The following is a 17548-nucleotide window of genomic DNA, read 5'->3' as shown; positions in this document are numbered from 1 at the left end:
TTCAGTGTGTATGTGTGGGAGCCAACAGCATCCTCTCTACTCCTTCACTTGATCCTCTGGGTGGGGGCTGAGCAGGTGAAGGGGCGCTCCTGGGGAACCGGGGCCTTGGGGCATGGGTCCTGGGTCCATCACCATAGCCAATGACTATGAACAAACCTTTCTGGGATCTGCCTCAGTTTCCTTCTTTGTAAAGTCATGTGGTCAGGCGAGGCGACCTCTAGATCCCTTCCATAATCCATTATGGGAAGTGAAATACATTTAGAAATATTGGGGTCACTAGGCACAGGCCCCTGTTTAACCACCACCGAAAGTGTGCCTTAAAATCGCCTTGAAAGAGAGCTGGCGCTACAGGTGGACAGGACTGCGGTAGTCTCTTCTGCATTTGGCCCCTGGGGTGCCCACTCCCTCTGGTGAGGCCCCGCTGGGGCGCTGCCACTGCCCAGCACTGCTGGCTGGGTGACAGCAAAACCTTCCCTGGGGACATTTTGTTCTTAAATTACCTTTGGAAGGGTCTCACCAAACTTCACCACCAGCTCGCCTTCACTTCCTTCTTCATTTTCTCCTTCCTGACTCTTGACAAAACCTGTCAGAGGATCAGAAGGCTGGTTTTCAGAGAATGAACAAGAACCAGGCAGAAAAGATTCCCACCCAGGCCAGTGAAGATGCTCTCCTGCCTCTTAACTCTGCAGGGATCACAGCATCGTTTGGGAGTCAGGCTTAATGGGGATTCTGTTTTGGGGTAGGGGATGGTCATTTGCCAACACAGTCTAGTTATTTTGGGGAAAATCAGAGACTCCCCTCCTTTTCGGCTCCTCTTTGCAACAAACCGGGCAACAAAGAAACCATCACTTTGCAGGCAAGGAAATTAGGAAACATGACAGCTCTCCCACGCCACTCAAGATAGCAACCTTTTGAAATGCTAATTTAAGCTCCCTAATATGCTGTTTCCATAGAAATGTATGCAAATGTCTTGATAGTTTATTAAAAACGCCCACATAAAAAATCCTCATCATTTTTGGAAGTGCTTTGCCCCTGCTTGGCGAACTGGGACCTTTGTGAAGAAGGCAGGTCTGTCACCAGGACTAAGCCCTAGTGAGTTGGCAAAGGAAGGGAGTGGGGCGGCAATGTAGCTGTTGGCACACATCTTCCCTGTTTCTGGAAGCACCCGTCATCCCGTCACCTCCTCTAGTGGAGCTGGTTCTGGCCCCGCTACCACCACCGCTACCCAGGCCATCTCAGCGAGGGGAGCTAGAAACCTTGCAGATCTCACCATGGAACAGCTTTAGACAATATGCCTACAAGTGTCACCTAGAAAGAGTGTTTCCTAAACATGTTTCTGTTAACCGCCGCTGGCTGAAGGGAGGCCACCCATCTCGAGCTTGCTCTCAGATACTCCAGACCACCTTGGAAAGATGCCTGGGGTGTAGGAAAGAGCAGAGGACCCCGGGGAAGATCAGGTGGCCACCAGCAGCTGCCCAGGGCCTGGCTCTGGCCTCCAGAAGCTGTGGAACTTCACCCAGCACCCTCTGGCTAAGTCAGAGCCCCAGCTTGGAGGTACCCTCAACTGGGCTACACTCTGCCCTGAGGAGCAAGGAGAGGATCCAACTGCCCAGTCGCCGACAAGGGGCCCGGGGTCAGTGCACCATAATTGGGTGTCCCCTTGGACCCTCCACTTGCAGCCCAGCCCACTTCTCTGCCCCTGCCCCTTGAGGCCCATCCATGAGTCCTTCCAAGAGAGGAGGGACGGGGCAAAGCACCATCAGCGAAAAGGCATTCGGAGGAGGAAGTCTTGCCTGCGCCAACCAAAATGGAAGTTGAACAGCCACTTACTCTCCAAGCAGCTCGAGTGGAACTCCAAGTAGAATTTAGTCTGCGACTTGGTCTTCAGGGTGGCGTAGCATTGGAGAAACTCGATCTGCCCTTGGCTGTCGACAGTGCCGGGGCCTGAAACAGGTGAGACCAGAGATTCGGTTCCACAGTGTGCCTAGAGGTGGAGCATTTCTAATAAGCCCCCTAACACCAAGCTCCTTCTTGGGGTCCAGGGAAGGTGAGAGTCCGGGGGAAGGAGGTTTCCCCTGAAATCCCACTAAGCAAATCTCCACTACGGTAGCAGTCTCTCTGACAAATCACAAGCTGGTGGGGAGCAGAGCAGGAAGAGCAGAGAATTCCAGGGTCAAGAGCTGCTCTCAGAGCTGTGTGGCCCCGGACAACACCCTTAAGCTCACTGCCTCTGTCTCCCCATTAGTTCCGGCAGAGAGCTTGTATAATGGCTCAGCTGCTCGATACCCAGATCCATCTCATTTCTAAGCTCAGGTCGTGAGGGACACCTACTTTTCCCTCTCACGCAGTTATCTCCCCTCCTTACTCCATGCCCCTTCTGCACATTCACGCTCAGCTTGTGCGTAACACTACTCATTTAGATGACGCTTTTTGCAAGCATCCTTAGGCTGGCTTTGAATAGGTATTCTGTTCTTCCATATAAATTCTGAGCCACCTGAGAGCAAGGACAGACATCCTCTTCCTCTATCCTTCCCATCCTTCCTTCTTTCCATTCTTCTTTTCCAGCTATATTGAGGACTAACTGACAAATATAATTGTATATATTTAAAGGGTACAACATAATGATTTGATATACGTGTACATACACATTGTGAAATAATCACCATAGTTAAGTGGGTGTTGGGGTTTTTTTTGGTGTGGTGAGAATACTTAAGATGTACTCACCAAATTTCAAGTATACAATACTGTACTATTACTTATGGTTGCCCGCTGAATATTAGAGCCCCAGAACTTACTCATCGTATAAATGAAAGTTTCTACCCTTTCACCTGTATCTCCTCATTGCCCCTACTCCCCAGTTCCTGGCAACCCCCATTCTATTCTGTTTTTATAAAATCTTTTTTTTTTTTAAAGATTCCACATATAAGTGATACTATACAATACTTGTTTTTTGTCTGGCTTATTTCACTTAGCTTTCCTCTCTCCTTTTAAGCCCCACAGCTCCTAGGCCAGGCTCTGCTTAGGGAGACGTTCAACCAACACTTAATCCAGGTCATCGGTGTCTGTGAGCATCCCGTGTGGGCCCAGTCCCAGTGGAGGGAAGGCAAGTTCAACCCTGAGGATGTGATGAGGGTCCCCATGGAGGGTGTGATGGCATGGGCCACCCATCAATGCTGCAGAAACTCAGAGAAAGGGGAGATGGCTGGGAGCTGGGGAAGACGTGGAAGGTTCTGGAAAGGCACAGTGGCCAGAACTAGGAAGGAGACAGGATGGTGGGTCATGACTGCATGGAGAGGGAAGGTCATACTCCTGGGACCATGGATGTTAGACCCAACAGCATGGAAATGTGTCCCAGGAAGACTGTTCTAGCCTCACCTACATCTATGACAGAGCCAACGACACAAAACGATACAGGCTTTTCCAACCTGTATTGGGACCCCCACTCAGCCTCATAAAGGAGCCTGGACTGTCTGCTGACCACAGAAGTGAGGGTGGGAGTGGGCAGAGAAGGTGACAACATGGCTCCCTGGTGGCCCAGGCCTAGGGCTGGACATGCCATAGAGAATACCAGGCCCCTGCTGGGACAAGGTGGCCTGGCGGCTAGTGCTGAGCTGGATCATTTGAAAAATTACCTGCATACCTAAGTATTATTATTTATGCTAGCATTTCCCCTAACTCAGTCATCCACATCCCATCTTCACATTTTTACCATGTCTGCCTACCACGTTACCTGCACCAATACTGACTTAATATTTTTCTTTAAATAGGCTCACTTTTCACACTTAAATAAACATATTTAAATAAGAAGGCCTATCACAAGACTGAATGGAAAATCAGTGTTTCTTGCCTTACACAGAAGAGACAAATTTAAAACATATGAAAATAAATGCATTACAGATAAATGGTCATCCAGGTCCCTCCCAGAATCATCTTTGGTGGCAGAGGAGCCACACCTTGGAAGACACTCATTTACTCATTTTAAAGACTATATTAAAACTGAGGCTTAACAAGCTGACACGTTTGCCAAAGAGCAAGAAAATGCTCTGGGCTGCAACCATGATGTGACGTGGACATGAAGAGACCTGATCGACAGGCTGTGGACTTACTGGAGGATGAGCTTTCATCTAACGCAGACAACTGATGGCCGCAACCAGAAGACAAGTGCCCACGGCCTCCTGTCTTTGTGGAGAATGGAGGGACGGACACTGCCTACCACTTACCATTCTTGGGGACAAACTGGGAGGTGACTCCTGCCTCAAATGTGGCAAAAACAGGGCTATGGTCACTTGTCATGATATCACTGGTGCTGCCTGTGGGAGAGAGAAGGCATTTCTGAGCAGAGAAGATAAACGCTTCTGGTTGAGCCAATGATGGCAAACCCACGGCAGAAATCAACTCACACTTATGGAAGCCTCCAGGAGTTTCATGGTTTTGCACTTATTGTCCCACTGACCTCCCACCACCACACCCAGAAGGCTCAGTGAAAAGCATGTAACACACTCTCTTTCCTCCACTGCTGAAATGTACCTGTGCTGTTTTTTCCTAAAGACTCACAACTTTTTAAACATATCATGGAGTGTGAACTATAGAGATTTTTCTGGTCTAAGTACTTTGTTGCATGGATGAGATGGGGATTTAAGGTTACTGAGTTCATCAGTGAGAGAGATGGAACCTTCCCCCATAATGACTCATGGGATTGAGTCACAGGATTGATCAATAAAAGGTGATCAAGTGTAGACATTGAGGGTAGACAACTCTTTCAAGGAGCTTCGGGTTTGGACAAGAAGGGAAGGCAGCAGAGCACGTGTGGAGGGGGTCAAAGAATGAACACAGTTCTAGAAATACTGAGTTCTAAGTGCTTGTGATGTAGGCACGTGGCGATGTCTGGCCGGGTAATCAGGGCTGGAGATTTATCTCTAGGTTTGGAGTCCTGAGGTTAGGGGGAAGCAGAGCCTTGAGGACGCTTGGGCCCCACAGGGGAGACATGAAGGATGTGAGATGAGGGGGAGACTCCAGGACACACCAACCATTAATGGACAAAGGAGAAACAGCACAGGAAAAGGAGGGAATGGAGTAAAGGTGTGTCCTCTTGCTCCTCAAAGCCACTTCCAGACCCATCTCCTTCCTTTGTCCTAAAAACCTCTACTATGGAGCCATCATAAACGCCAAGTTTAGGTTCAAAAGTGGTGATGCTACAAGCCCTCTCCAGACTACGAGCCACCACTTTCTCCTGACTCTCTTCAGAGCTGGCTGAAGAAGGCAGATGGTGGGCTCTTCGTACGGATAAGAATTGGCAGGAGTTGCAGGTTGTGGGACAGAAAGGTGCTGCTGAGCGGGCTGGTGTGATGGCTGTAGTGTCCAGGCCAGGAAGGAGTCACGGGCCCTGAGTGCTCAGGTGTGGAGGGGCTGAGGAGGTAATATACAAGTGAGGGGCTGCAGGCAGAGAGTGGAATAGGGGCCTTTGTAGGTTCTGAAGGTGGAACGATTCTTTGGCTCTGGCTCTGGGGGTGGGCTGCCTTTCCGCATATCTAAAGGTGTGTGTAGTTTGTCAGGTGAAGTCACTTCTGTGAGATGGCTCAGGGGCTAGGGGAGTGCAGGCTGCATGCCTTAAGCTACCCCTGGGCAGTGGCTCTGGCCCCTCGGGGCAGCAGGAACCAGGCACGATGGAAAGCTATGAAAATAAGTCCAACTTTATGGGACCTGACTCGATGTGGGGATGTGTCGATCCGAGAGAGGTTGGAAGTCACAAAGGTGGCCTCAGGCAGCAGCAAGAACCTCCACCCTGAGCTGGAGGCCTCAGATGTGGGACAGGCTTGGGGTCATGAGCAGCCTGTCAGGGGCCCTGGCCTGTACTTGGTCACATAAGGAGCCTGCTGGGGCAAGCATGGCCCTCTGTTGGATGTCATTATCTGGAAATTAGCAATGTTTTAAAAATAATACAGCAAATCTTAGCTGGTAAATTGTTCCAAGTAATTCTGCTGTGTGAATTTTTAAATACACAGATCAGAATGGTTCCAAACAATGAGAACTACCAAGTAGGTTCTAAGCGTAAGCACCCAAGCCGTTAAGAATTCCTTCAGCATATCTTACACTGCCAGGGTCAACAATTATTTAGTTGCTTTGACAACTTTTCCATAATTATTTATTTTAATATTGCATATCATGCCTTTTTCATCAATTTAACTCAATTTACCTTTAAATCTCCCCAAATACATGTGTGTGTACTTACAATATATATAAGGTGAAACCATGTGAATTTCTAATATTTGACTCTTTTTTGACCCAAGAAAACACCACTTCTATATGGTTCAAACTCAAGATGCTCTTTTTGAAAGAATTAAATCTGGATTTCTTTTTAAAAGTGCTCCATAATTCAGACGTTTCCCAAACTGGGAGATACATTGCTGCCTAAGACAGGAGAGGATGCATCCACTCCTTCAGGTCACCTGACGAGGGCCGCAGGGAGCTATCCCATTTTACAGATGGACAGACTAAAGCCCTTTAGTTTAGGGAGATCAAACCTCCCAACATGCCACTCACCATAGGACTGACACACCACATGCACCAGCGGGTAAGACTTCCAGAGGACTCGGTCACACCAGGAGGGCAAGTTGTACTTCATCTGCAAATCAAAGTCACACACTTTGTTAACCGCCTGTTCCTTTTTAAAAGTATACCAGTAAAAGATTAGCTCGTGGCCTCGGTAATCCTTGAATTCATCTGCTGTTGGTTCTTTATAGACTTTCCCCAATTGGTGACTCTAAACCTATTCGCTTGCCTCAAGTCCCAACCCCACCACCATGCCCCACACTTTCAGACATCCTGGACTCCTGCTTTATAACCAGGCTGGGTCACCTGGCTGTGCTGCCTTACCTATCCTTCTCACCACTTAAGAATCTCTTGTATTTTTATATTCTCTTACTTTTTTTCTGAATCAGATGAATCTTTCTACCTGTATTTTCACCCAGTTTCTGCTTATATTCTCCCGCTGCTTACTTTAATAACACACTCCAGCCATGGTTACCCCTGCCAACCCATTTACCCACCAATCCATCTATCTACTTATCCATCCATCCACCCATCCATCTACTTATTCATCCACCAACCTGTCCGGCCCTCCACCCACCCACTCACGCTTTCAGCTACTCACCTGCTCATCCATCCATCCACCCACCCATCCCATCATTCAAACACCTTTTTACCAATTTTCTTTCAAGAATGTTTTATTTTCCTTGCCTCTACTTTTGGGCTCCCCATTTACATTTTTTTTTACACTTAAGATACAACTTACATACAGTAAACTGTACTAATCTCAAGTGTATAGCTTGAAGAATTTTTATATTTGTATACACCCATTTAACCACTACCCAGATCAAGAAACAGAGATTTTCTGTCATCCCGAGGTTTCCTCCAGGTCCCTTCTGTGTCAATTCTACCACCTCCTAGAGGTGGACACTATTGTGACTAATGTCTCCATTGATCAATTTTGCCTCCTCCTGAACTTTTAAATGGACTCATTCAGTACACAGCTGACCCTTAGAACAACACAGGTTTGAACTGCATGGGTCTACTTACACATGGATTTTTTTTTCAATAAGTATATATACTACTGTAAATGTATTTTCTCTTCCTTATAATTTCCTTAATAACATTTTCTTTTCTCTAGCTTACTTTATTGCAAGACTATAGTACATAATACATATAACACAAAATATATGTTAATCAACTATTTGTTACCAGAAAGATTTCTGGTCAACGGTAGGCTATTACTAGTTAAGTTTTGGGGGAGTCAAAAGTTATACGTGGATTTTTGATTGCATGGGGGGTCAGCACACCTAACCCCTACATTGTTCAAAGGTCAACTGTCTATTCTTTTGTGTCTGGCTTCGTACACCCATGTTGTTGCTTGTAGAAGTTCTTTTATATTATTATTGTGGCATATACCACATTTATCTATTCTACTGTTGACGGAAGTAGGATTGTTTTCAGGTTCTGGACATGGTAAACAAAGCTGCCATAAACATTCTTCTGTCTTTTGGTGAACCAATGTACTGATTTCTCCTAGGTGTACACCAAAGTGGGATTGCTGACTCATGGGGTAGGTGTATGTGCAGTTTCCCAAATGCAGAGAAATTGATGCTTCTTTACCTTGCAGTTCTCAGTCCTCAGCATTAGCTGCCCCTGAGAGCTACTCTTTTTCTTGCTCCTTTGTTATCTCTGCTTCTTCCTCTCATTTCTGAATGTAGACGACCCCCAAATCTGTTCATAGTTCTCCTCTCATCTTCCACTCACGGCTTGTCTTCTCTGTATGGAAAACTACCAAATCTGTGACCCAGCCCTGGTGTCTCTCTTTAGCACCAATCTAGTATTTTCAGCTGCCTTCTGGGTGTTTTCTGAGATTTTCCACTAATATTATGCAATAAGTCTGAAAACAAGCTCAGCTCTATTTTCCCCCCTCTCAGCGAGCTCTGTCTTCCAATTTTCCAGTTTTTATTAATAGCAATCAGATCTACCAATATAGCCTGCTTTTCTCCTTTTCTTTCAGTTTCATTGTCCAGCTCCTCCCTGATACAGACCCTAGCTACTTCTCAGCTAAAATCACTACACTTACCTCCTCATTGGTCCCCAGTGTCACCCTCATCCTTTATACTTAGGCAAACTAATCTCCTCTATGCATCGCTGACACTGTCAGCTCCTCTGCAGAACTGTCATTGGCTTCCTGGTGCCCATCAAAAAGGATAAAACCTTAACCTGGCATCTAGGACCTCCCCCTCTCCCATTTTAGGCCCTAGTCTGTCTGTTCCTCCTTATACTCAAGTCACACGGAACCACCCTTTCACCACTCCCAAATGTGTCCCCATAGACCTGCCCTGACAGTGCCTTTAAAGCAGATGGCCCAGCCACACAGCAGCCAGTGGACACCCTACAAGGTTCCCTGCCCTGGAGTCTCAGCCTCATTCATGGCAGCAGCCATGGGTCTTGGGTCCTCCTCTCCCCCCCCCCCGTAAGTCCTGCTCTGTTATGGCATCTCCCCAACACTTGGCCTTTCTCTTCCACCTCCAGTTCTCCACTTGCCTGAGCCCAGGTAATGCCCAGAAGGCTCTCAAGCAGCATTTTAAACCACTCTCCATTTCCCTGGGCTTCTAGTGGCCCTGGGAAACCCACCACTCCAGCATTCTGACCCTCAGGACCCCACCACAGGGCTGGCTTCCCTGGAATCCATCCACTGGAAGGTGACAGATGCCGGAATTTCCTGCCTCGGCATCAGCCCCAGCAATTCTTTCAACTAGAAATGGAACAGCCCCCCTCACCCCTTGCCATGTCTGCTTGTTGAAATCCAAGCTGTCCTTCAAGGCACTGCAAATGGCCCCTCTTTAAGAAGCCTCCCCTGATCCTTCCCCGCCCTAACCGGTCATGTCCTTGTCTGACTGCTCCGCACTGCATCTGGCATCACCGTGTTCTCGCTCTGCTTTCAGTTAGTGGAGTATTTGTCTTGTCTTTCCTCCTATGAACTCCTTGGGGGCAGACATCTCACTCCTCTTTAATCTCCCACCACCTAGCAGCATGCGCAGCCCGTCACAGGTCATCAGTAAATATCGGTTGAACAAGAGTGAATAAATGCTTTATTGTAACTTTCTCCAAACACTGTTCTTTGGAACACAAGTCGCCTCACAAGATATTAACTGGTATTCTGTGACCAACTGAGTTTAACACGTGAATTTCCTCACGGAGAACTATGATGCACACAAACCCATATAGGCTCTGATAAGTCCTGCAGCAAAGAAGCTAGTTTGATGATGATTCACTTAGCAGATTGGCAAATATATTTGACCACAGGACGTTTTTTTGGTTTTTTTAAAATGAGCTGCAGAACCCGGTTAAGGAAGTAACGCTTTAGATCCTCTCAGCATCTCAGAATACCTGGACAGAAGGTAAATATCATGAGTCATGAGTCCAGTGCCTTGCAGTGTACAAGCCTATGCCCTTAAGAGAGGTTTCTGCTCTGTGACACAATCAACGTGTGATTTCTAACTTTCTCTCTTTGTCACTCTCTTCGCCTTTATGATAACAGACACAGCGGGGCGAGTTGTGCCGGTTGGGGTAAGCCAGAGGGCAGGGCAGGTTGTCTGAGGAGAGGACTCACCCCCGTAGCTTTCTGCTTAGTGTAGGTGTATTTGTCCCGAGTCAGTCTCTCAAAACGGTAGGTGGGCGCGAACGTGATTTCTTCCTCCTCTGAAACCAAACACAACCCCGGTTTCAGCTTTCATTCCCCACGTTTCCCATCTGGCCATGTTTCCCTCTCCAGGCATAATCCTTCCCCTGGTGAGGATACTGGGGGAGCACGGGAGGCAGAACAACAGCTGGAGAGGGCCCCTGAGACAAGGACGGCGGTTCTTACCGAAGTGCAGAAAAACCTTCTGCTCCCTCCTTTCCATAAGCAGCTGGTCGTGGCACAGGAGATCCGAGTACTGCTGCTGCCTGATCTTCTGGATAATAGTTTCTGCCTCCTGCAGCAACGACATGGCCACTGGCTAGACTCCCTCCCCCAACCCCCACCTTCACCAACATAAGGAGGCATGTCACCACCTGCTGCCCATTGCACCAGGTCCCAGAGCCTCCGATGCTGCACTGAGCCCAGTCCCCTCATGGGCTGCCGGGTGAATGCTTCTTAGCGCAACCATTTTATAGAGGAAATCCTCCAAGAGTAGTGAAATATCAACTCGATAACACGTTTCTGCTGTTCTAAATTTGCAGAGGGACATTTTTTTCCCCCACACTGTCTTTAAATTCACACCTCCTTAGAAGGTAGGTATGTCCCTCTCACCCTCTCACTTTCTCTGTGGGGACTGAGACAGCCTGTTGGAAGGCCATGAAAGGATGTAAAACCCCAGCCCCAAATCTGAGGGCACTGGGCCTCCATGACCTGGGCTGGGACCCTGAGAGTCAGTATGACATCAATGGGATACACTGGCCTTGGAAGCCAGCAGTCCTCCCTCCCAAGACTTCCGTTATACCTCTGCTATGGACAATGCATTTGGCCACCTCCTGGTGAATGAACAGCTATGACAGCCCCTTAGACTGTGAAGGGTCCCTGTCCACCCCCGTCCCATCTGCACGCTCAACAGGAGGGAGAGACAGAAAATTGCTCTGAGGAGCCTCTTGAGTGGGAGGGGGTGGTCGGGAAGGCAAGGTGAGCACAAACGAGGCCCTAAGCTCCTCAGTATCTGCAGAGCTGCTGTGGCAGCGAAAGGCCGAGGCTGCTGAGGGGTGGGGGACAGCTGGAAAACATTTGGGAAGGGGAGTCAGGAGATCTGGGTTCAGTCCCAGCTCTGTCAGCAATCTGTAACCAGCCCAAGGCTGTTTCCTTAGCCTATCTGTGCCCCAGGGCCCCGTCTCCTCTGTAAAAGTGAATCTGCTTTTGCCATCCTCCCTCCTGGCTCACAGGACAGCAGCACGAGAGTATTCAACAGCCCTGTTACACGGGGAAACAGCGGGCTGTTCACTAAGTTCCCTGGGCAGACAAACTTGGCTCTGCTCCCTCGCCTGGCCCCTGCCCCGTCTTCCAGGAGCACCCAAAACAACCGTGTCTGGCTCTAGACATGCCCAGTGGCCATGCCTGTTCACTCTCTCTTCCCAGGGACGCCTCCTCCCCCCCTGATGTCATGTCTGTGCCACACGGCCCCTCTGACTGCTGCTTGTTGGACCAAGGGTGGGCATCCAACTTAAAGAATGTCTTCCTTAGGCTGGCCTGTGACCTGTGATTTGGGGAGTAAAATTGATCTGGTCTCTTCAGACTTCAGCCTTTCCTGAGATCTGGGGCTGGCAGGCTGAGGGACTGTTGCTGGCCAGCTGGAGGACCAGAGTGGTGATGATAGGGGACAGCCAGGACAGACAGGTGGGAACTAGGCATGAGCAGAGGTGAACCTTCTGTGATGGGAGCAGCGTTGAGTCCCAGATGGGGAGTAGCTGCCTTGGTTAAGCTCGGTCTGTGTGTCTCCATGACCCTATGCCCTGAGCTAACTCAAGTGAGCCCCTGTCCCATGCAGCCCAGCCCCAGGCAGAAAGCTTCTTACGCAGGTGGACACCCCAGCTGCAGGTGGACAGCTCCTTACCCGGGTGGGCAGCTCCACACGATAGTTGAGATCCCCGAGCCAGAAGAGGTGAGTGAAGCGGTGAGTGATGTTAAAGGGACTCAGTTTCTTGTCTCCCAGAGCCAGAAACCGGAGAATGTTCATATAGTTTTGGTTTCGCCTAATGACCAAGCAACCATATTAGCACAGGGTTCCCCATTCCACCATGGCAGGAAGTCAGGGAGGTGTGGGGGGACCCAAGACTCAAATCTCTGGGCACTGCTGCAGCAAACCACCTTCATGTGCAGGTGGGGCAGGGCCCGGAAGCAAAAGGCCTTTCAGGCTTAAGCAGAAATATCTGCTCTGCAGGCAATCAGAACCAGGAATATTCTAGATAGCTGTCTTCATGACTGGGCCACCAATAGGCAAAACGGGTTTTGAGGTGAAGGGTGCACCAGATCAGGTTTTTCCCTTTAGAAAGGAGTGGTATTTAGGTGTCTATTAGGTTAATGACACGAGGAAATGTCTGTTCTGTCCTTCAGACAAGATCTATCCATGCGAGTCACCACTGTGCTACAGTTGCCTTTGATGAGACCATGGAAAAAGCCCTGAGAGGCCCACAGGACAGGGTCCCAGGCAGGACAGTGTCCCAGCCAGGACAGGGTCCTAGCTGAGGGCCAAGCAGTATTATGGTGTTCAGTCAGGGTTGTGAGGTCTGCCTGGGCAGACAGCCCCAATACAGGCTCCCCAGGAATGAATATCATTACCTGAGTTTCTTTTCGCTTCCAGACGTCAAGTGGCTGTTGACAAACCCCAAGGAGGTCCCGTTGAACATGAATGACACCCCCACGGCTCCCTTGTTCCCTAAAGGGAAGGGAGAAAAAGCTAGTCAGAATATCAGGCAGACTTGTCAAGTGGCAGGAAGTCAAGGTGAGGCAACGTAATTTACTAAAGAGGGGGAGAAGCAAGTGTGGGAAAGTGAGGCAAAGGAGGAAAGCAAAACAGCTTCATTTGGGGAGGGAGATGGGACAGATGCCAGGGACTAGGAGGTGAGATTCTTCTAGGACAAGAAAACAGGGTGAACGAATGGCCAGCAGCCTTGGTGTTCTCCACAGGGCCCAGGGAGGGGGCTGCCAGTGAACCCATCCTGGCATCTCCCCCCAAAGGGGCTATCAGTCACCCTGCATGCCAAGCAGGCAGGACACTGAGAAGCAGCCAGAGGCCTTGGGAAAATTCAGGAGGAGCCGGGGCTGGGCAGACTGACCTCCCTCAGACCCAGCGAACTCCAGGTTCCCGGTGAGACCAAAACCCACACCGAGACCACCTCTTTTTCTGTCACCTTTACACTATTCTAGACTAGTGGTTCTCAAAGCGTGTTCCCTGGACCAGCAGCGGCAGCAGCGGCACCTGGGAACTTGTGGGAAGTGCACGTTCTCAGGCCCTAACCTCGACCTGCTGAATCAGAAATTTGGGGGGTGGAGCACAGTGATCTGTGCTTAACAAGTCCTCTAGGTCAGGGTGGGCAAACACTAGCCCACCGGCAGCTAAACATGGTTTTCACGTTTTTAAACAGAATAAAAATAATATTTTGTGACACATGAAAATGATATAAAATTTAAGTTTCACCATTCATACATAACATTTTATTGGAACACAGCTACACCCAGGGACAGAGTTGAGTAACTGTGACAAAGACGGCATGGCCTGCAAAGCCAAAAATATTTACTATCTGCCTTTTTAGAGAAAGTTTGCAGACCTCGGCTCTAAGGATGCTGGTGCCTGCTGAATTCTGAGAACCTGCCTGGTCCAATACCATACGTACGCATTGAGCCCGTGAAATGTGCCTGGTCCAAACTGAGACGGGCTGTACGGGTAAGACACACCAGAATTATAAGGCTCAGTAAGAAAAGCAGAATGTGCCTACCTAATAATTTTCCTTACGAATACCTACTCAAATGGTAGTGTTTTGAATGTACGAGGTTTGATAAAATGTATTATTAACATTGACTTCACCTGTTTCCTGTTTCTTTCTGTAATGTGACTACTAGAAAATTTAAAACAACCCACAGGCTCCCACTCTGTCTGGGCTGGATAGGGCTGTGTGGCGCATGAGCGAAAGGACCTTGGGGATCATAGGCTCTGCATCCTGGGGGAGGGGCCCGTGGGGGCAGGCAGGTAGCCCAGGCAGAGGTAGAACAAGGATGCAATGAAGTTCCTGAGCAGCAGAAGGGCATGGGCTTCAGAACAGGGCAGCCACTGCGACAGGAAGGAAGGCGGGACCAGTGGATGTGGACACGGGCCGTGTGCGGTTTGCCAGCAGAAACGCTGAGAGAACTTTCACGTTCAATTGCAGCAATCCTTCTATTTCCTGTTATCTCTGGGACTGTCCTGCCCCACTCCAAACCACCAGAACTGCTGGCCTCGCCCTCACCTCCGCCCACAGCCCATGTGGGACACATGCCCCCCACACACTCACAGACTCACATATATAGACTTGCACACGTTCACACACCCACACAGGCTCGCACTTACAACATGCGTTCACATACACACTCACACACTCCCACACACAGACTCACACTCACACACTCGTGCAGCCCTCCACCCTTGTTTCAATTCTTTGAGGCTCCCTGCTTGGTCCTACTGGCTCACAGCTGATACCAGCGTTTCATCCCACCTGAGTCGGTCTTGACCTAGACCAGGAGTCGGCAAGTGACACCAGTGGCCAAATCGAGCCCATAGCTTGTGTTGTTAATAAAATTTTACACAACAGCCCTTCCCATTCATTCCATGCGTCTGTGTATGCTTTTGTGTGACAGCAGCGGGGACAAGAGGTGACATACAGCCTGCAAAGCCTCAAGTATTTACTCTCTGGCCCTTCATAGCAAGTCTATAGTCCCTGTCCTAGGTCCCTGGCGCTCAGGTGGGGCCCGTGGCCCAGCAGCATTGACACCACTGGGAGCTTGCTGGGAACACAGACTGTCAGGCTCCACCTCAGACCTGCTGAGTCAGAACCTGCCTTTCAGCCAGTACCCAGAAGCACTGGTGTCGACCCGTCTGAGTCTCAGCTGGGGGAACAGCCACCCGGTTTGCCCAGGACTGAGGGCATCCCAGGACATGAGACTCAGGTTTTCATCCGGGGGAGTCCCCGTTGGCCAGGCCGGGATGGACGCGCCTGTCAGCAGGAGTGTGCTATGAAGAAGACGGCCCCGCCCCGCTCACCCAGCGTGTTGGCGATGCCCGTCTTCACGTTGTCGGTGCAGATATGACTGATCCGGTTCTCATGCTCCGGCTTGGCCAGCACCACGATGCGAATGTTCCAGAGGGTGTGGATGGCAATCTGGTGGGGAGGACACTGCTGTGACCCTCGATCGGGGTGTAGTGCCTGACCCCAGTCCTCACCTCCCGGGTGTGGGGTTCCTTATCTGTAATCTCTAAACTTTGGGGGACTCCTAAGGACGTCCCACAGATGAGACAAAGTATCTTCAAGGTGAAAGCCGGGACTGATGAAATTTCGAGGAAGTAAGGATGATCTAGGACAGGGGCCAGGAAGGACCCCAGTGGTTTTTAAAAAAACCCAGAGCCCCATCGATTTCTGAATACAGGTGTCCCTCTCTGGCCCTGGGAGTGGGGGGACCACTGAGCACCTAGGCATCTTTGGAAGTTGGGAGCCAACAGCCCGAGCCTGCCCTTGCCTCTGAGACAGTCTTGGCTTGGCCGGCTTTGCAAAGCCCACTGTCCCGGAATCCCACCCAGGGCCTTGGCCAGCTGCTCACCGTTTTAAAAGTCATGCTGGTGATTTCTTGCAGGGAGTGTCTGAGTATCTCCAGCCACTCCTTCTCTCCCAGGGGGTCCTCCTGGGTGCCGATCACGTAGATGTCGTGGGGGATGTAATCCGCAGAGTCATCCCGTGTCTTTCCCTGCCCCTTGGAGAGAAACCAGGACGTGATCTTCTTGGGAGGGGGGGCGTTACCTTCAACAGCAAAACCCAACACCAAGTGAGTCATTGGTACATCAGAAGAATTCAAAACAGAGGTGGGGGGAGCATTGGGGTGGGGGGAGTCACACAGTCATGACAACCATTCAGGCCCCCCAACAAAACACCTTAGATGGAGAACTAGGTACTACTATCCCCCCGGGTGTCAGGTAGGGTCAGAGGTAAGTTACGTTTCTTTTCAAAGATAATGTTAAGTTTCAAAGACCAGACACACTAGAAGATTCCACGTGGTGTCTGGAAGCAGTTGCACAAGATGTCAAACACCGGCTAGTCTTTGGGGTGACATGTGTAACCGAGATACACTCCTTAAGGAATTTACATTCTGGTGGCCAGATGGCCCGGTAGGCTGGCAGGTTTAGGATAGGGCTTCCAGCTTACGATTGGAGACAACAATGGCTTCCTTGCAAAAGAGATCTCAGCCAAGATCTGAGAGATGGGATGGGTGTCAGGCAAAGAAACAGGAGTGTGGGGAGCCGCCCATTCCCATCTCAAAAAACGAGCTGAGGTAGCTCAGTAAGGAAATGATGAAAGATTTATTTCTCCTCTCGACGCACTGGAAGGTTGAGGAAACTCTTTCCCCAAAGACATAACCTTCTTGGCTCACAAGTGCCAAACAGCCAAGAACTGATGAACTTTGACCACCACTGAGTTCTGCTCCCCGAAGGCTCACGGTGGGAACATAAACACGGGGGGCTGGTGGTCTCTGCCCGGGGAGACTTTCCCACCTTGCTCTGGCATAGCCAGCTCCTTCACACTGTCTTCTGTGTGAAGGGCACCCCCTGCAGTTGTGCAACAGGACGGCCTTCACCAGGCCCAGCCAAACCTAGACCTCCAGCTCACAGGGGGAAAACGCAAAGGGGCAGTGTGCCCACGTGCATGCACCCTGAGTGTGAGAGCCGGTGAGATCAGGGTCCAATAAGAAACACTGGAGAGGACAGAGGAGGACGAAAGACACCAGGATATGTGCCAGAGTACTACGGCAGTGCCGCTGTGGCCCTGGACTATCTGGGCATGCCAGCCTGGGAAGGGCTGGCAGTTTCTCGAATCAGGGTCAGGAGCTCTCGACTTCCCTGCTGGAAGCCTAACGTGTCCTCCACTCAGCCGACAGGCCAGGAGTCGCGCTCTAGGTTTTCATCTTCAGATCATCCCTGTCCCTCAATGAATGGCTGCTGCTCACCCACTTCCACCCAGATCTGCTCTGTCAGGAGGGGAGTGGACCTGACTTTGCTCGGGACCCAGTGGGGGAGACAGGTGCCCAGTTAAATTGAAATTTCAGATAAACAATGGATAATTTTTAGAATAAGTATGTCCCATGCAATATCTGTCTACCTGAAATTCAAATTCAATTGGATAGTCTACTTATTTGTTCATTGCCAGCTGAAGACTTACACTAAATAATTACTTAGCATAATTTATATTTAGCATATAAATATATATTGGTATATAAGTATATAGTACATATATTTAGCACAAAGTATAT

General features: G+C 49.7%; 1 protein-coding gene across 1 annotated transcript in view; it reads right to left on the bottom strand.

Moving 5' to 3' along the window:
• INPP5D (inositol polyphosphate-5-phosphatase D) overlaps window positions 1-17548 on the bottom strand; it is a 115614-nt gene that overhangs the window by 13967 nt on the left and 84099 nt on the right. The window contains exons 12-21 of the mRNA XM_019630143.1: window positions 15848-16044; window positions 15294-15411; window positions 12839-12935; window positions 12114-12252; window positions 10400-10508; window positions 10145-10233; window positions 6541-6622; window positions 4221-4310; window positions 1831-1944; window positions 501-583 (exon numbers count right to left, since the gene is read on the bottom strand). Of these exons, the coding sequence (XP_019485688.1) occupies window positions 501-583; window positions 1831-1944; window positions 4221-4310; window positions 6541-6622; window positions 10145-10233; window positions 10400-10508; window positions 12114-12252; window positions 12839-12935; window positions 15294-15411; window positions 15848-16044 (1118 nt within the window). The remainder of the gene's footprint in view (window positions 1-500; window positions 584-1830; window positions 1945-4220; window positions 4311-6540; window positions 6623-10144; window positions 10234-10399; window positions 10509-12113; window positions 12253-12838; window positions 12936-15293; window positions 15412-15847; window positions 16045-17548) is intronic.

Source organism: Hipposideros armiger, unplaced genomic scaffold (assembly GCF_001890085.2).
Source record: "Hipposideros armiger isolate ML-2016 unplaced genomic scaffold, ASM189008v1 scaffold_17, whole genome shotgun sequence".
In the NCBI taxonomy this organism is placed as follows: Eukaryota; Metazoa; Chordata; class Mammalia; order Chiroptera; family Hipposideridae; genus Hipposideros; species Hipposideros armiger.
The sequence above is the reverse complement of the archived record's forward strand: the minus strand, read 5'-3'. Positions and strand labels throughout refer to the sequence as shown.